Below are 16193 nucleotides of genomic sequence, written 5' to 3'. Positions count from 1 at the left end.
TGTTTCTTTCTTTCTTTCTTTCTTTCTTTCTTTCTTTCTTTCTTTCTTTCTTTCTTTTTTAATGAACCACTCTCCCCAGAGATTATCGCATAACCTTAAGACAACTCCCAGTACCCTGGAAGATCTCAAATTCGTCTTGGGCACAATTGCCGAGATCAAAGATATGTCTCTAGAAGTGGAACTTAAATACTTGGATATTCGTGAGCGATACCGTACCCTTGAAATGTATAATATTCCTGTAAGTGAAATGCTGCAGCGTTTGTGATAAGTGCGGCAGAATCTCAAGATAAGCTTGCTCTATAGTTTCCATTTGTTGGGCTGGGAGGATGGGACTTTTTTGAAAGTCTCATGTCCCCAGACCTAATGAGTCACAGACAATCAGGGAATTGTTGAAGGACCAGCTCTGGGTCATACACTGGACCTCAGAGTTTGGCAAATCTGGGATCATTCTTAGACAGGCTTCCTCAAATTCAGCCCTCTAGATGTTTTGAGACTACAGTTTCCATCATCCCTGACCACTGGTCCTGCTAGCTAGGGATCATGGGAGTTGTAGGCCGAGTTTGAGGAAGCCTGTTCTTAGGGAATCTGCGCTGATTTATATGACAGTAAATTATTATGGGAATGGGCTCAGTGGTGAAGTGCCAGCTTTGCATGCAGAAAGTAGCAGGTTCAGTCACTGGCATCTCTGGTTTAAAGAGGGAGATGATCAAGGCCCTTTTCTACTGGAATGTTGCTGCTAGTCATAGTAGGCAGTGCGAGATGGGATGGACAAATAATCTGACTTAGTATTGGTGCACATGAACAAAATGGGCAAGATGATGAATTTCAGGGTCACAGTGTAGACCCTACAGGGCAGGCATGTGTAATAGCCAGCTTTTCTACTTGCATGTGCAATGACTTGGGAGTGTGAAGACATAGCCAGGGAGAGAAGGGTTAAACAACCCCTTTCTGTCCGCCTCACTTATGTTCTGCTCATATTTGCAGCCTTCAAATTTGTAACGTCTAGTGGTTTAGTCTACAACTTTAACTCATGAGCTACTTCAATTAGGATTTGCTTGACTTGGTTCTAGGTCATGTGATTCTTTCCCAACTCAGCTATTCCAGGCTAAGGTGCAACAAGAATGTTGATGGAACAGTGCTAGAGCCACCTCAATAAACAAAGCTGGTACTGCATGTTAGAAGTGCAACAGCAAAGATCATTCAGTTAGTAACTTAAAGATTCATTCTATTAGTGTTAAAGACCTGAACTAGGGCTCAAACTAAGAAAGACAAAATCTCTTTGTTCATTTCTCCTTAAATTAGACACTGTTTTGCTAAGTAAAGTGTTATAAAAGGTTTTGGTTTTTCTGGCATCCAACTGTGTTGTTTAAGTGACTTTGCAGTGCAGTGGATCTGAGAAATCTAGCATGGCAAAAGGAATCAAAATGCAGGGAGCTCTTGAAAGTAGGATGGCAGAATACAGATTGGTTTGTGTGTTCTGTAATACCAACATGGATTGGCTTGTTGGAAATTTAGAGGGCTGTTGCAGATAGAGACCTTGAGGATAAGTGAGTTGGTAGAGCACGAGACTCTTAATCTCAGGGTTGTGGGTTTTCACATTGGGTGAAATCTTCCCGCATTGCAGGGGGTTGCACTAGATGACCCTCATGGTCCCTTCTCTGATTCTAAGAGGGCAGGTTGTTGCTAGCAGTTCTCCTAGAAGAACCATTCATTTGTATGAAGTGTCAGAGTAACAGAATGTCTTGTGAGTGACTCCCCAGATATCCTGCTGGGCTGCACGCTAGCAGATTTAGACATGATCTGGAGCCTCAGACACACTTTTAAAAATTGAAATATTATTTTGCTTTAGACAACAGAAGAAGAACAGCAGTTGGTGGAAAAGATGAAGCTAATGTGGGATACACTTTTTAATGATGCAGCAGCAGTTGATCACAGCCTTGGAAGCATCAAAAAGACATTTACTGAGGTACTGTTCCTTTAACGTATATTGTAGAATCGGACGAATGCATTTGGAAGAGGAGCTAAACTAATTTGGTTCATATTCCCTCTAGATCACAAGGGAGCAGATTGCAAACTACAGTAAGGAAATTGATGATTTTTACCATAGGTTTATCACTGAAGGACCAGGTTCTGTTGGTGAGAATCTTGACAGAGGTAAGAATGTGTGTGAGTTAGTACTCCTCTTATCAGGCAGCTGGAATAAACCAGTGTTTCCCAACCACTGTTCCGCGGCACACTAGTGTGCCGCGAGATGTTGCCTGGTGTGCCGCGAGATGTTGCCTGGAGGGAGGTGGGCGAGTCGGGCGGCGAGAGGCGGGGCGGCGGCGAGGAGAGGCCGCCCAGCGCGGGGCTCTCGCCGTCTGCCTGCCTGGCTGCCTGAGAGCTCGGCGGGCAGCGCCTCCGTCCGCAGCGCCCGCCTCGCGGCTCTCATTCCCTGCCCCTGCCAAAGCTCACCCAGCCAAGCCGCGCTCTCCTTCCTGCCTCGCTTTGCTGCCTCCTCCCCCCCACCCCCAAAGCTTGGAGGTTCCCCGGCAAGGGGGAGGGGGAAAAATTGAAACTTACACTTTCGTGCGTCCCTCCCGGCGTGATGCTGCGCGCTGACGTCACGGGGCTGTAATGGTGGTGTGCCTCGAGATTTTTTTCATCAAACAAGTGTGCCTTTGCCCAAAAAAGGTTGGGAAACACTGGAATAAACAATGGATAATGTTGCAGTGGCCTGGAATTCTTCAGACCTTCTTATACGAGAATATAAACACCACAGGTTTCCGGCCACGCTTACAAATCAATGGTGGTTGTTCTTTGTATCTCTCTGGGGGCTGTGAAGAAGTTCAAGCAGGGGAAGGAGGATTTATAAGGCATAAATCCTCGCAATGCCCCCCATTGGGGCCTGGGGGGTTGACTGTATCCTGCAGTGCCATGTAATCCTGTGTCTGCCAACTTCAATGGCAGAATGGGAGTGACCTGTGAGTGTGTCCCTGCCATGGATGAAGCCTCTGTTACTGGCATGATTTGTGGAGGGTTTCTCCTTAATCTGGATAATTGGCTTTAATCAAGAGGCACTCCTGGACTAACATATGCTAATGGGCTGCAATCAGTCAGCTACCAAAAGACTGAAGGTATTTGAATGTTTTACTGAAGCTTGAAAATCTCTACAACAGCTGGGAAAGGAAGGGGGAGGGCAAGGTGCTCTGTGCTTTCTTATGTGTTTTCAAATGCTTTCTCTACATCTAAAATCATTAAAGCCGCTTGTTTTTAATTTCTCACTTGTAAATATTCTACTATATTCTAATATATCAATTATATTTCTAATATGTCCTTCATCTGTCTTCTTGGAAAAAAATCTGGCCTGATCATAATGGATTACCTCTTTTAATACCATTTTCAACCTATTTGTTAATATATCTGCAAAAGGTTTATAATTGTAAAAATATAGGTCGATAATTTTCTAACTGCTTAGGATCTCTGTCTTGTTTAGGAATCAAAGTTATATAAGCATTCTTCCAAGACCAAAATCCAGAGGATGTTAACGGTGGAACTAAGTGAAAAAATAATGGAAGAATTTGCTAACCTGATTGAACTGGAAGAAGAAATTATTAGCACAGCAGTGAACAAAATTTCCCACATAAATCTAGATATGCTAAAGGGAAAAAAACTGCTGGGTGACCGCTTGGCATTTTTTAATTCAAAGAGAATTAAGGACAGAGTAATACAGATGCACGACTAGAAAAATTTCCAGATCAATGAGCAAAAAATAATACAGTGGTACCTCGGGATACACTTCAGGTTACAGATGCTTCAGACTCTGCTAACCCAGAAATATTACCTCGGGTTAAGAACTTTGCTTCAGGATGAGAACAGAAATCGCGCAGCAGCAGCAGGGGCCCCCATTAGCTAAAGTGGTGCTTCAGGTTAAGAACAGTTTCAGGTTAAGAACAGACCTCTGGAACGAATTAAGTATGTAACCAGAGGTACCACTGTAATTCTGAAAGAAATTCCGGAGATGGTTAAAAAAAAGAGTAAATTATAAATATTTGACAGGTGCATTGAGATACAACAAAATCCCTTTTTGTTGAGAATCTTTTACATATAAAGGAAGAAAACAAAGGTATCAGGACCCTACTGAAGCAGACAAATTTTGGAGAAAATATGGGAAAGAATAAGCAGGAGAAAGAATGTTCGCTTTGGAAGCCAGATAGGAAGAAGAAGAATAACCAACAGAGGTTGAGATGAGAGATAAATAAAGAACAAGATGACGTTGAAAATGTTAACTTGGAATGTAAATGCTTAATAATAAAACTAAAAGGAATAAGATTGAATGTGGTAAAAAAGTAAAATTGGATGTAATTTGTTTCCAGGAAGCACACATTGTGAAGAAACATAGAAGTTTGATTAATAAAAGATTGGGAAAGGACTTTGTAGCCTCTCATGTAACAAAAAAGAGAGGCGTTGTAATATATATAAAACCTTAACTGAATCCAAAGCAATTATTTAAAGACAAGCAAGGAAGAATACTGATAATTCAGATAACATCACTAGGAGAAAAAAAATGTTGTTAAGAGGTGTATATGTACCAAATGAGAAAAAAATGACTTTTATAAGACACTAGAAGAAATTCTGTTTGAATATATGAATGAAAAGATAATCCTGATGGGTGAAGCTTCCCTGGAATGGGTTAAAAATATAAGAAAAAGCGATACAAAAGAATGGAAGCTACCCAAGGCCTTTTTTCAGGTGACAGACAGTTTAAGTCTAATTGATATGTGGAGAGAAAAACACTTACTGTACAGACAATTCACATTTTATTTGAGTGTGAATAACTGCAAGCAAAATAGACACTGTATGGCTTTCTAAAGATTTGTATATTAAGGTAAAGAAGGTAGAAATTCTACCTCGGACATTATCAGATCGCAACTATCATTGTGGAATTAAGAACAGGGCAAAATTTCCCAATGAGATGGAGATGAAATGAGAATTTATTAAATGATCAAGGAATATTAGAAAAGGGGGGAAATACAAAAGGATTGTTTTGAAATTAGTTTTAATCAGGAGACAATTCTAAAGGTATTATGGGATGCGAGTAATGTGAAAATGCAAGGTTTTTTTTTAATTCAGTAAGGTGCATACCAAAAAAAGAAGAGAGTTGAAAAAGCAGGAAATTTTACAAGAAATAAAAAGAAAAGAAAAAGAATAAATTATCCTTGAAAAGAGATAGTGAAATGGGATACTAAAATATTGTAAACAGTTTTCAGTTATAATAAATCAAGAAGTAGAGTGGAAACTTAAATATTTAAAACAGAAACAATTTGAAAAAGCTAACAAACCAGGAAAATTATTAGCATGGCAAATAAAGGAAAGAGAAGAAAAATCCTGTCTAAATAAAATTAATATAGGAAGGTAGATTTGTGGAAAACCCTAAAGAAATAAGAGATCAATTTATGAGTTTCTATACATAATTATGTTGAGCTAAACAGGGCATTATAGATAAAATGCAAAAATATCTAGAGGATAGTGGAATATCTAAAATACCAAAAGATAAAATGTTAATCCTGAATGGACTGGTGACAATGATGGAGATCTAGAAAGTTCTGTTCTGTCCGGTTGAAACTAGGGATGGGTGAATCTGTCAATTTCAGTTTCTATTTTTCCAGTCTTAAATTCAGTTCCTGACATTTCCACAGCAATTTGCAAATTTTAGTTAAAATTATCTTCCTTAAAATTTATCAACATTTTAGTGCAATTTTATCCTAATACATTTATTTGAGAATAATTTTGGCTAATATAAGCATTTTTGCAAGCAATTTCAGCTAACATTCTTGAATGTTATTTTTACACACACACACACACACACACACACACACACACATATATATATATATATATGCTTACGCACATTTTATGCTAAATTTGTACATACTGCCCATGTGGAAAAGTGCATTGCAAAATTCTGAAAATGTGAGTTTCAAGGAAAATGTGAGTTTCGGTTTGCATATTCCTTTTGGAAATTGTGCATTAGGTACGGTAAGTATGTCTTTAAGTGTGAACTGAATAAAAATTATCCTAAGTCTCTGTTGGGACTCACTATGGTCTCAGGTGAACTTAGAGGGCACTGTAGAATAAAACACCCAGAGCTTGTTTGCATCTGTCCATTGGAAGAGAACGACAGTAATGGGGACCAAACTTTCTCATAGGGAAACTTGTTTCCCGTTACTGATCTTTTCATTGAGAATCTGCTGGTAGATTTCCTGGGAAAGTGTTCTGGGCCAGAATTTGTTTTGTACAAGAAGTAAAAAGCACAGTTAGATCTGACCTGAGCTTCTGTTGTGGATCAGATCTTGTAGAGATTTCACCTATGGGGATGTCTATAGCCAAGAGTGCTACATATGGTGACTACTACTCATCCCTTGATGCCATATATTCTCTATTGCCATCTGCAGGATTAGAGCTCATGGTAGTTTTTGAAAAAGAACTGGAGAAGCATGAGAAAAATCGTCAGGAACTGGCAAATGCTGAAAAACTATTTGACCTTCCAATCACAATGTACCCTGATTTAATGAAAATCCAGAAGGAGATGAAGGGCCTGAGGCAGATCTATGATATTTACAAGTTGCAGCGAGTAAGTGGGTTTGTTTTAAATAAGTGTGTGTGTGTGCGCGCGCGCGTGTGTGTACCGTAGATTCTGGTGTATAAGATTACTTTTTAACCCCGGAAAAGAGGTTAAAAAGTTGGGGGTCGTCTTATACACCGGGGTATGGAGCCCGCCCACTGCTGCTTCAGAAGCTGCCGCAGCAGCAGCAGCAGTGGGCGGCGGACTCCGCTCTGTGCCGGGTGGCTTTCTCTTGGTGCAGAGCCCGCCCACTGCTGCTTCGGAAGCAGGAACAACGGGCGGCGGGCTCCGCGCCAGGAGGAAGCTGCCCAGCGATGCTAAGTCAGCTTCGCTGGGTGGCTTCCTCCCAGCGCGTAGCTGCCCAGTGTATCAGGTGACTGGGTTTATAAGACGAACCCCCAAATTGGCAGCTGCCAATTTGGGGGGTCTAATATGCCCAGTCGCCTAATACGCCGGAATCTACGGTAGATATATATATATATAGAGAGAGAGAGAGAGAGAGTTCTCATAGCTGAGGGCTTTGTCTGAATCACAGAAGGTTCATGCTTCAAATCTCACACCGGGTCAGTGGTGCCGAGTTGTGCCCAACATTGGGGGGCCCTGTTGCACATGCATGGCAACAGGCCCCGCAAACCTGGCCAGGTCAACTCAGCTCACCATCCCCCACCCACTACCAGCTGCCTTACCTTTGTGAAAGGGACACGAGGGGCAAAGATGCTTCACCCTGCATGTCCTTGGCAGAGATTGCCAGCGCGCCTTCTGGGGAGGCGCTCTAGGGTTCATCAAAGGGACACACAGGGGGAAGATGCTTTGCACTGCTGCATCCCTGGGGAACCGCAAAAGGACACAATATCTTGGTCCTGGTGCGTCCTTTTGAGGATTGCAACAAAATTTTGCCCCCCTTCGTGAAAGTATGGGGGGCTGGCCCCATGTCCCCGCATAGATGGCACACCTGCACGAAATTGCAGTGTATGGCCTATTTTGGTCCAACCATCTGTAAGCAGAGGCTTGGTCCATTGGGTAGAGAAAGTCAAATGGAATTATCTACTATCTGTACATTAAGCTTTTAAAATAAGAGTGCTTTCTAGACTGGTAGTACCTTTTAAGGTTGTGTCTACACTGTATTTTGAACAAGTTTTGCATTATATGTAGCTGCAGGTATTTATTTTATTACATTTGAATCCCTCAGTTCATCAGAGATTGGCTTCCAAAGCAACTTATAACAATGTAAACTCTTGGTGTGTGCACGGTAGTCACTTCTGTCCTTTGACAGTTGGTAATATAATCCAGGTTCCAGGTTTTTCTCTCCAGAGGGAAAGTTCAGGAGAAACAGTTGGTGAACTTGGAGGCTAGTTGGTGACAGCTAGTATACACAACATCTAGACGTCTATCTAGAGATAGATGTATCAGTCTGTTTCTGGTTTATCAATCTCTCATGTACAGGCAGCTTTCCAGGTCATCATGCAGGATGGTGAAGTGCACATAAACTTGCTCCACCCTGTTACGGCACTGCCCCACCTTGCCCCCTTTTCCCGCTACTAGGTTGCCACGATGTGCGCATGCATGGTCATGCATCAATTACATGTATGTTCCTCTACTTCATTCATAATTCTGTCCCATCCCATTTGCACATTTGTCTCTGCTGTCTGTACAAGGATTTGTTTTTAAGAGAGAGAAGGGTGTACACCTTCTATAAATTGGTTCAGATCTAATTATTTTTATCCATTAAACCAGGCATAGGCAAACTCCGGCCCTCCAGATGTTTGGGACCACAATTCCCATCATCCCTAGCTAACAGGACCAGTGGTCAGGGATGATGGGAATTGTAGTCCCAAACATCTGGAGGGCCGGAGTTTGCCTATGCCTGCATTAAACCATGTGAATGAGCCATGTGGCCATGCAATTCCTCCCCTCTTCTCCCTTATATTGTGTTCCTTAATTCAAAACTTCCAAGGTTTCTTAAAGTACAATTTTCAATAGAACCAGGAAATTAGTTTGAGCAATCCATGCTAACCAGGACATCAAACTGGTTTGATTCTGGTTTTATACTCTGGTTTGTAGGACCATGGCAACTCCAGTGTTCCATTTCAGATGTCACAGGAAACATTAGACATACAGTGAGATCTCTGGTTAAGAACTTAATTCGTTCCGGAGATCTGTTCTTAACCTGAAACCATTCTTAACCTGAGGTACTACTTTAACTAATGGGGCCTCCCACTGCCGCCGCCACACAATTTCCATTCTCAACCTGAGGTAAAGTTCTTAACCCGAGGTACTACTTCCAGGTTAACAGAGTCAGTAACCTGAAGAGTTTGTAACCCGAGGTACCACTGTATTGAATTGAGGTGGATTGCAGAAGGGGAAAGGAAACGAAGTGGGAACAGGCAGGCAGGCAGCTCATTCCTAGTCTGATATAAGTTTCTTAGACTGAGTTTGTTATGACTTAGCCAGACCTCTGCTTCCTTCTCAGTGTCTGGAAGCTATGTCTAGTTTTTGAAAAATAGACCTGCCCCACCTATTTTTCTTTTTATGGATTCAAGAACTGGCAGAGGAGGAGGAAAGGACTAGAAGTCTCCACCATTTCTCTGGCCATCAGACTTGATAGTTAGTTAAATAATAATAATTAATGATGTAAAACTGTTGTGAATTTACACCATCAAGAGCAACAAATGTGTTTGCAATATTTCTCCTTTTTCACTTTTTGGCTTGACAGATTTCCCTCCTCAGCTAATTAGAATTTACCAAGGGAATTATTATTATCATCCATGTGTCTCTTGTAAATTCCTTGTTGAGGTGAATAAGGGAACATTTGCTTTAAATATCTACTGAGCCTAGGCCTAGCATTCTTAATCTCTTCTTCATAAAAATAAAATAAAATAAAAATCTCTGTCTAACCAGCAAGATACTGTTACAAAAGCCTGGTACTTGCCCCTCTCTCTTCCAAGCAGTGGCAAGAGTTCATGGTGCTACAGGCAAACACACAGTGTCTGTGTCCCTTTGGAAACTGCCGTGCTTTAAGAAATATGGTTTATTCACCTATTTACACCTTCAGTCTGCATGGAGGGGGTCCAGATCTTACAGCATAGTCATTCCAAGAGGCAGCAGCATAAGCTGCCTGCAGCCAGCCCACTTCTAAGATTGATCTCAGCCCTTCCTCCTCCTCCTTCCCAGAAACCCCTTGCCCTCCCCCAGAGCAGTTACCTTGGCAACCTTCCAGATCCCTAGTCTGTGGTCACACCTGGGGCAAGAAGTTATCTTTTCTTGTTAACAACCCTCAGTGGCTCTCTGTTGTTCCCTTAACTGCCCTAGCTTGGCCAGGCTACCCAAGAATTCCTTTGCAGCTTATATTTCTCCCTTCATACCACAAATAACCAAAATCCTAGCATTTATTAATTTTACCCACATCTATAACAATATGTTTCTTAGAAGTTATTTTCTGTTCCCAGGCTGCTAAAGAAGAATGGTCTCAGACTCTGTGGGTGAACCTCAATGTGCAGGTGCTGCAGGATGGTATCGAAGGGTATCTAAAAAACCTTCGCAAATTGCCAAAACATGTCCGAAGTGTGCCTGTCGCATATCATCTGGAAATGAAGATGAAGGCATTTAAGGACTCCATTCCTTTGCTGCTGGATTTGAAAAATGAAGCACTGAGAGAGAGGTTTGATTTTTCATTCATATACGGTTGCATGTTAAAGCCAAACATTTCAGTGATTTGAATCTACACCTGATACATTTCACACCTGTTTCTTACTCTGTGGTGATCATGGGCAAAGCTGTCAAAACAGGCAGGTTTTTCTAATTTTGTGTCTCTGCTGTTCTGGCCAATGCATTTTATAATATTAGAAATTTATGTGGGCATAGAAGTATCCTTGCTGCAAAATTTCCATTCTAAGCAGCTACTGAGACTTAATGGATACCACAACTCTGATATCATTCTACTTTAGTTCTCTTCTTTTGTAATAAATTTCCTTGCTGTTTTAAATGTCCTCTACAGTGGTCCCTTGGTTGTTGAACTTAATCCGTTCCGGGAGTCCGTTCAACTCCCGGAACAGTTCAAAAACCAAGGCACACTTCCGATTGGCAGCAGGAGCTTTTTGCACTCAATTGGAAGCCATGGAAGCTGTGTTGGACATTTGGCTTCCAAAAAACGTTCGCAAAACGGAACACTCACTTTCGGGTTTGCAGCATTTGGGAGCCAAAACGTCCATGTACCAAGGCATTTGACAACCAAGTTATGACTGTATATGGACTTTTTTTTTGAGGGGGAAGCCTCCAAATGTACACACCACTCTTGCATTTGCATCGCAGTGGCAAGTATGGGTATGGGACCAGGTGTTCCCCAGGGTGTAATGTGCAGTTTTCTCCTAAAGCAACGTATCTTGAACCAAAGCACCTTCCTGTTGATCTGTTAACACTTTTCAGGCACTGGAAAGAATTGATGCGTCGAACAAATACATTTTTTGATATGGCAACAGAAACATTCACTCTGGAGAATATGTTTGCCATGGAGCTGCACAAACACATTGATGTTATCAATGAGATAGTTAGTTCTGCTGTGAAGGAACTTGGCATTGAGAAGGTAAAGTTCCCCTTTGCTATTCCTCTTTCTTTAGGGCTCTTACAGCAATATCTACAGCAAACTATTAGAAACTTTGAATTTATTTTTTTGTCTTCTCATAGGGTGTAAAGGAAATAGTAGAAACCTGGGAGCACATGAAATTTACTGTGCAAAGGTACTTCAAAGGCACTCAGGAACGGGGCTTCATTTTGGGAGCTGTAGATGACATAATTCAGATCCTGGATGACAATGCAGTCAACCTCCAAAGTATTTCGGGGAGCAGATTTGTAGGACCTTTCCTGTCTCTGGTTCACAGCTGGGAAAAAACCCTCTCCTTGATTGGTGAAGTGATTGAGGTAGGGAAGTAAAACAGAGTCTACTTCATGAGTGGTTTTGTAGTCTCTTTTATTTACCTGTTATCGTGTGCCCGGGCAATGAAACCCACTGCCCCTTTATCTTAAGTAACAAATACAGAAGGACTCGGACAAGCATCTGGGGTTCAAATTAGGCCACAACTTCATTGATTACAAATGTAAGTGTTTGGCATAGCATTGGGCACATCTGCTACGTCTAGCCCACCTCTGGAGAAATCTGGGGGTGGTGGCCAAACCTGATAAAGGGTGTCCTATGACATACATCAAAGACCTGACAGGTTTGCCACACTGGGGATTGCTGTGGCCCTCAGCCCCCACCTGGGCAGAAAGACAGAAGTACCTCCCTCAGGATCCTTTTAATGTGATATCCCGCTGCCATGGAATGGTAGGGATGCCGCCTGCGTTTCCCCTTCTGGCAAGGAGAAAGGATCATATCCAATGCCATAACTGCCAAAGTTGTGATGCTTGCTATGAGGAAGACAAAAAACCCCAGATAGGCTCAATTAGCCTAAGGGCAAAATTCCTCTCTGGCCCCCAATATGTTTTTTTTTAAAATAATATTTCTTATTGGTTTTACAAAGTTTTTATAAACAATACAAACAAATAAAGAAACAAACAAACATGTATAATTTCCTCTCCTTTTTTCATAAACCTCACTTCTCTGACTCCCCCAAACCTCCCCTTTCTACATCCCAATTTCCGGAATTATTTCAGCAAATCCTAAACTTAATTTTATCAAATTTATCCCTTATTTGTTCTTTTCTTTTACTTAATCTTTTGTTGCTGTAATCTCCTTTTCTTACAAAAACCTCAACATTTTAACATTCATCAATTTTGTAGTATTTCTTGAGATAAGTTTTAAATTTCTTCCAATCCTCATCCGCCGTCTCTTTCCCCTGTTCACGGATTCTGTCAGTCATTTCAGCCAATGTCATATAGTCTATCACCTTCATCTGCCATTCTTCCAGAGTGGGTAGATCTTGGGTCTTCCAGTGCTTTGCGATGAGTATTCTTGCTGCTGTAGTAGCATACATAAAAAAAGTTCTGTCTTTCCTCGACACCAATTGGCCAACGATGCCCAAAAGAAAGGCCTCTGGTTTCTTAGGGAAAGTACATTTAAGTACCTTTTTCATTTCATTATATATCATTTCCCAGAAAGCCTTAATCTTCGGGCACGTCCACCAAAGGTGGTAGAAAGTACCTTCAGTTTCTTTACACTTCCAACACTTATTGTCAGGCAAATGATAGATTTTTGCTAGCTTGACTGGGGTCATGTACCACCTGTAGATCATTTTCATAATATTTTCCTTTAAGGCATTGCATGCCGTAAATTTTATACTGGTGGTCCACAACCATTCCCAGTCAGCAAACATAATGTTATGACCAATATCCTGTGCCCACTTAATCATAACTGATTTAACTGTTTCATCTTGTGTATTCCATTTCAGCAACAAGTTATACATTCTTAAAATAAAAAAATTCCTTCCAGTAGCACCTTAAAGCCTTTATACCGGTGGTCCACAACCATTCCCAGTCAGCAAACATAATGTTATGACCAATATCCTGTGCCCACTTAATCATAATTTTTTTTTTTTTTTGACTATGGCAGACCAACACGGCTACCTATCTACTACTTATACATTCTTGACATCTCTGGCCCCCAGTATGGCAACTGAAATGATCCATAGCAAGGTCAAGCAAATACCAAAACAAGGGAGGGAGGCGGGGATATCTGGAAGGTGACTGCAGTGCCGGGCAAGGCAACTGGCCACTTTATGCACCCAGGGAGCGGATCTGGGTGAAGACTCTGTATGAGTCTCTGTCAGCTCTGCGCCCCCCTCCCTCGAAGCAGCCCCCACTGGCCTGCTTGTGATTGGCCAAATTGAGGCAAGCAAATTACAAATTCCCTCAGCCGATGGGAGAGGCAGCTGTGTCTCCCAACAGCCATGGGGGCCTAGCACAGGAAAGAGGAGGATGGTGGTGGGCCCTGCTGTGCCACAACTTCTGTCCAACTCACAGGCAAGTGAACAGTGATTTTCCCTTTTTTAAAAAAGCAATATTTGACTTCCCTAGGTCTGGATGATAGTTCAGCGAAAATGGATGTATCTGGAGAGTATATTTATTGGTGGAGATATACGATCTCAACTGCCAGAGGAAGCTAAAAAATTTGACAACATTGACAGGATATTTAAAAGGGCAAGTATCTGACTTGTGGGTTAATGGGAGCATTGAAGTACAGCATATGGACTGTATACCTGGTTTGAATGCATCTTATATGCACAAACACACCTGTAATCCATGGTGTTAGCTCTCAGTAGCTTCTCATCTTCTTTATTTATTCTTACCTGCAGATAATGTCAGAAACGGTCAAAGACCCAATAATAAAGAGATGTTGTGAAGCTCCAAATCGTCTTTCAGACCTACAGAATATAAGTGACGGCCTGGAGAAGTGTCAGAAGAGCTTGAATGATTACTTGGATTCCAAGAGAAATGCTTTCCCCAGGTTCTTCTTCATATCAGATGACGAACTGCTTAGCATTCTGGGCAGCAGTGACCCACTGTGTGTTCAGGAGCACATGATCAAGGTGGATAATGGGCTGATCCAAGAAACCATTAAAGGGCCCTTTCACATTCTCCCTTTCTGTTGCAGCGAGTGGTGTATACAGTTGGATTATGAGGCAGAAGGCAGGGGCAATATGGGTGCTTCCCACTGGTATCCAAGGGAGCAGGAAAATTATCCAGAATTTCCAGGCCTGTCCTGCTTCTGACAAAGATTCTGATATTTATAGAAAATGCTCTTTCACATGATATAATGTTAATCTATGGAGTTCCTTGCCATAAGTTGCAGTGGTGGCCACTGGCTAGGTTGCTTCAAAATGGGATTAGACTAATATATGGAGGATAAACCTATCAATTGTTGTTAGCTGTAACAGCTGACAGAACCACTATGTTCAGAGGCAATTTGCTATTCAGTGCGAGTTGCTGGGGAGCAAAGGGAGGAGAGGGTTGTTGCCTTCATGTTCCGCTGGTGGACTTCTGATTATTATTAAATTATAACCATTAAAATAATTTAAATACTGGTTTTGCTTTTAAGCAGAAATATAAAAGCAGTTGATTGGCCACTGTAGGTACCTGGATGTACAACTAGATGGGAATTTGGTTTGAGCCGGCTTTCCTTTAGTTCATTTAAGAGAGTTTTAACTAACTGTATATTTTGTCCAGACACAGAACTAGATCACAGGTGTATTTCACATTTCCAAAATGGTTAGATATCTGATGACTTAATAACTGTCAGTATTATTCTTGGTCACAGGGCAAAGGAGCAGGCAGGAAAGGCTAACCCATCTTCTTGTTCTAGTAAGGAAACTCCTGGCACATTGAGGGCATCGTCAGAATGAATCAAACTTGCTGTTCTTGTTTCCCACCAGAGGATGGATCAACCCTTTTCCTGCCTGGCCTCCTGCCCTGAATATCAGAGTGGAACTACATGTAAAATTCAACTTTCAGTTCCTAATATTTGTTTACTGAAGTGTGGCTTATGTATTTCTGTAAATTTGGGAGTTCTGTACTTTCTTAATGGGTATTTCTAGGGCCATAAACTTGCATCTCCTAACCAGGGATAAGGCCCTGAATCATCTTTGAATCTGAAGCAAATCTTTAATCAGGAGAATATACCTGAATTTCATACTGGTGATGCCATTCTCCTATGTGAGTAGTGTCATTGCTTCAGTGTTATCTCCTCCTGGTATGTTTCAGATGTATGACAATGTAGCCGCTCTGAGGTTTCATGAAGATGACAGTGGCATGAAGATAGCTACTGCTATGATTTCTGCTGAAGGTGAAGTGATGGAGTTTCGAAAGGCTATCCCAGCTGAAGGTAGAGTGGAGAACTGGATGACTGCTGTACTTGTTGAAATGAGGAGGACCAACAGACTTCTTACTAAAGAAGCCATTTTTCGGTACTGTGAGGACAGAAGCAGGTGAGGTAATCTAATGCAACACATTTGGTTGGCAGCAGGGTGAGCTGAATGAGTCTTGTCAGAAAAGAAGGCAGGGTATAAATAAATAAATTAACAACAACAACAGTGTTGTGTAAGATAGTATTTCCATGGCATCTCTTTATGCCAGGCTTCCTCCACCTGGCACCCTCAAGATGTTTTTGGATTGTAATTCTCATCATAGCCAGGGATCATGGATGATGGGAGCTGTAATCCAAAATGTCTGGACAATGCCTTCTGCAGTGAAAGTTGTGGCAACCTCAAGGGCCAGGATGGGCTGTTCAGTCTGCACAATGTCATATTGTATACATAATTCCTACAATTTAATTTAGCATTGTGCTGCTCAATCATGAACATGGGATTCTCTATCCATGTAAGATAATATTCTGGTATAAAAATTGTTATCTTATTTGCACCAACATGCTAGGCTTTTACAATCCAGAATCTTTGTCCATCTTGGCTGGGAACTGCTGCCTTCTGGTTCTGGTTGTCCTTGCTCTTCCTGATTGCTGCAATCACAGCATGATGCATATCTGAGATCAGTGCACTTTTGATCAACAGGAACCTGTGCATCTGCCATAAGGGCTATGTTGCTTTGCACACAGATCTAACATTTGTGCCATTGCATTCCACATCCCTAGGGATGTAACCACCATAGC

The 16193-nt window shown here is 41.7% G+C and overlaps 1 protein-coding gene across 2 annotated transcripts in view; it reads left to right on the top strand.

Annotated features, from left to right (window-relative positions):
* DNAH10 (dynein axonemal heavy chain 10) overlaps positions 1-16193 on the top strand; it is a 126070-nt gene that overhangs the window by 39774 nt on the left and 70103 nt on the right. For both annotated transcript variants that reach the window (XM_081174416.1, XM_081174417.1), the window contains 10 exons: positions 80-238; positions 1850-1966; positions 2052-2154; positions 6435-6613; positions 10051-10262; positions 11027-11183; positions 11285-11518; positions 13610-13732; positions 13888-14121; positions 15293-15516. In XM_081174416.1, the coding sequence (XP_081030542.1) occupies positions 80-238; positions 1850-1966; positions 2052-2154; positions 6435-6613; positions 10051-10262; positions 11027-11183; positions 11285-11518; positions 13610-13732; positions 13888-14121; positions 15293-15516 (1742 nt within the window). The remainder of the gene's footprint in view (positions 1-79; positions 239-1849; positions 1967-2051; positions 2155-6434; positions 6614-10050; positions 10263-11026; positions 11184-11284; positions 11519-13609; positions 13733-13887; positions 14122-15292; positions 15517-16193) is intronic.

The sequence above is a fragment of the Podarcis bocagei genome (genome assembly GCF_964188305.1).
Source record: "Podarcis bocagei genome assembly, chromosome: 16".
In the NCBI taxonomy this organism is placed as follows: Eukaryota; Metazoa; Chordata; class Lepidosauria; order Squamata; family Lacertidae; genus Podarcis; species Podarcis bocagei.
The sequence above is the reverse complement of the archived record's forward strand: the minus strand, read 5'-3'. Positions and strand labels throughout refer to the sequence as shown.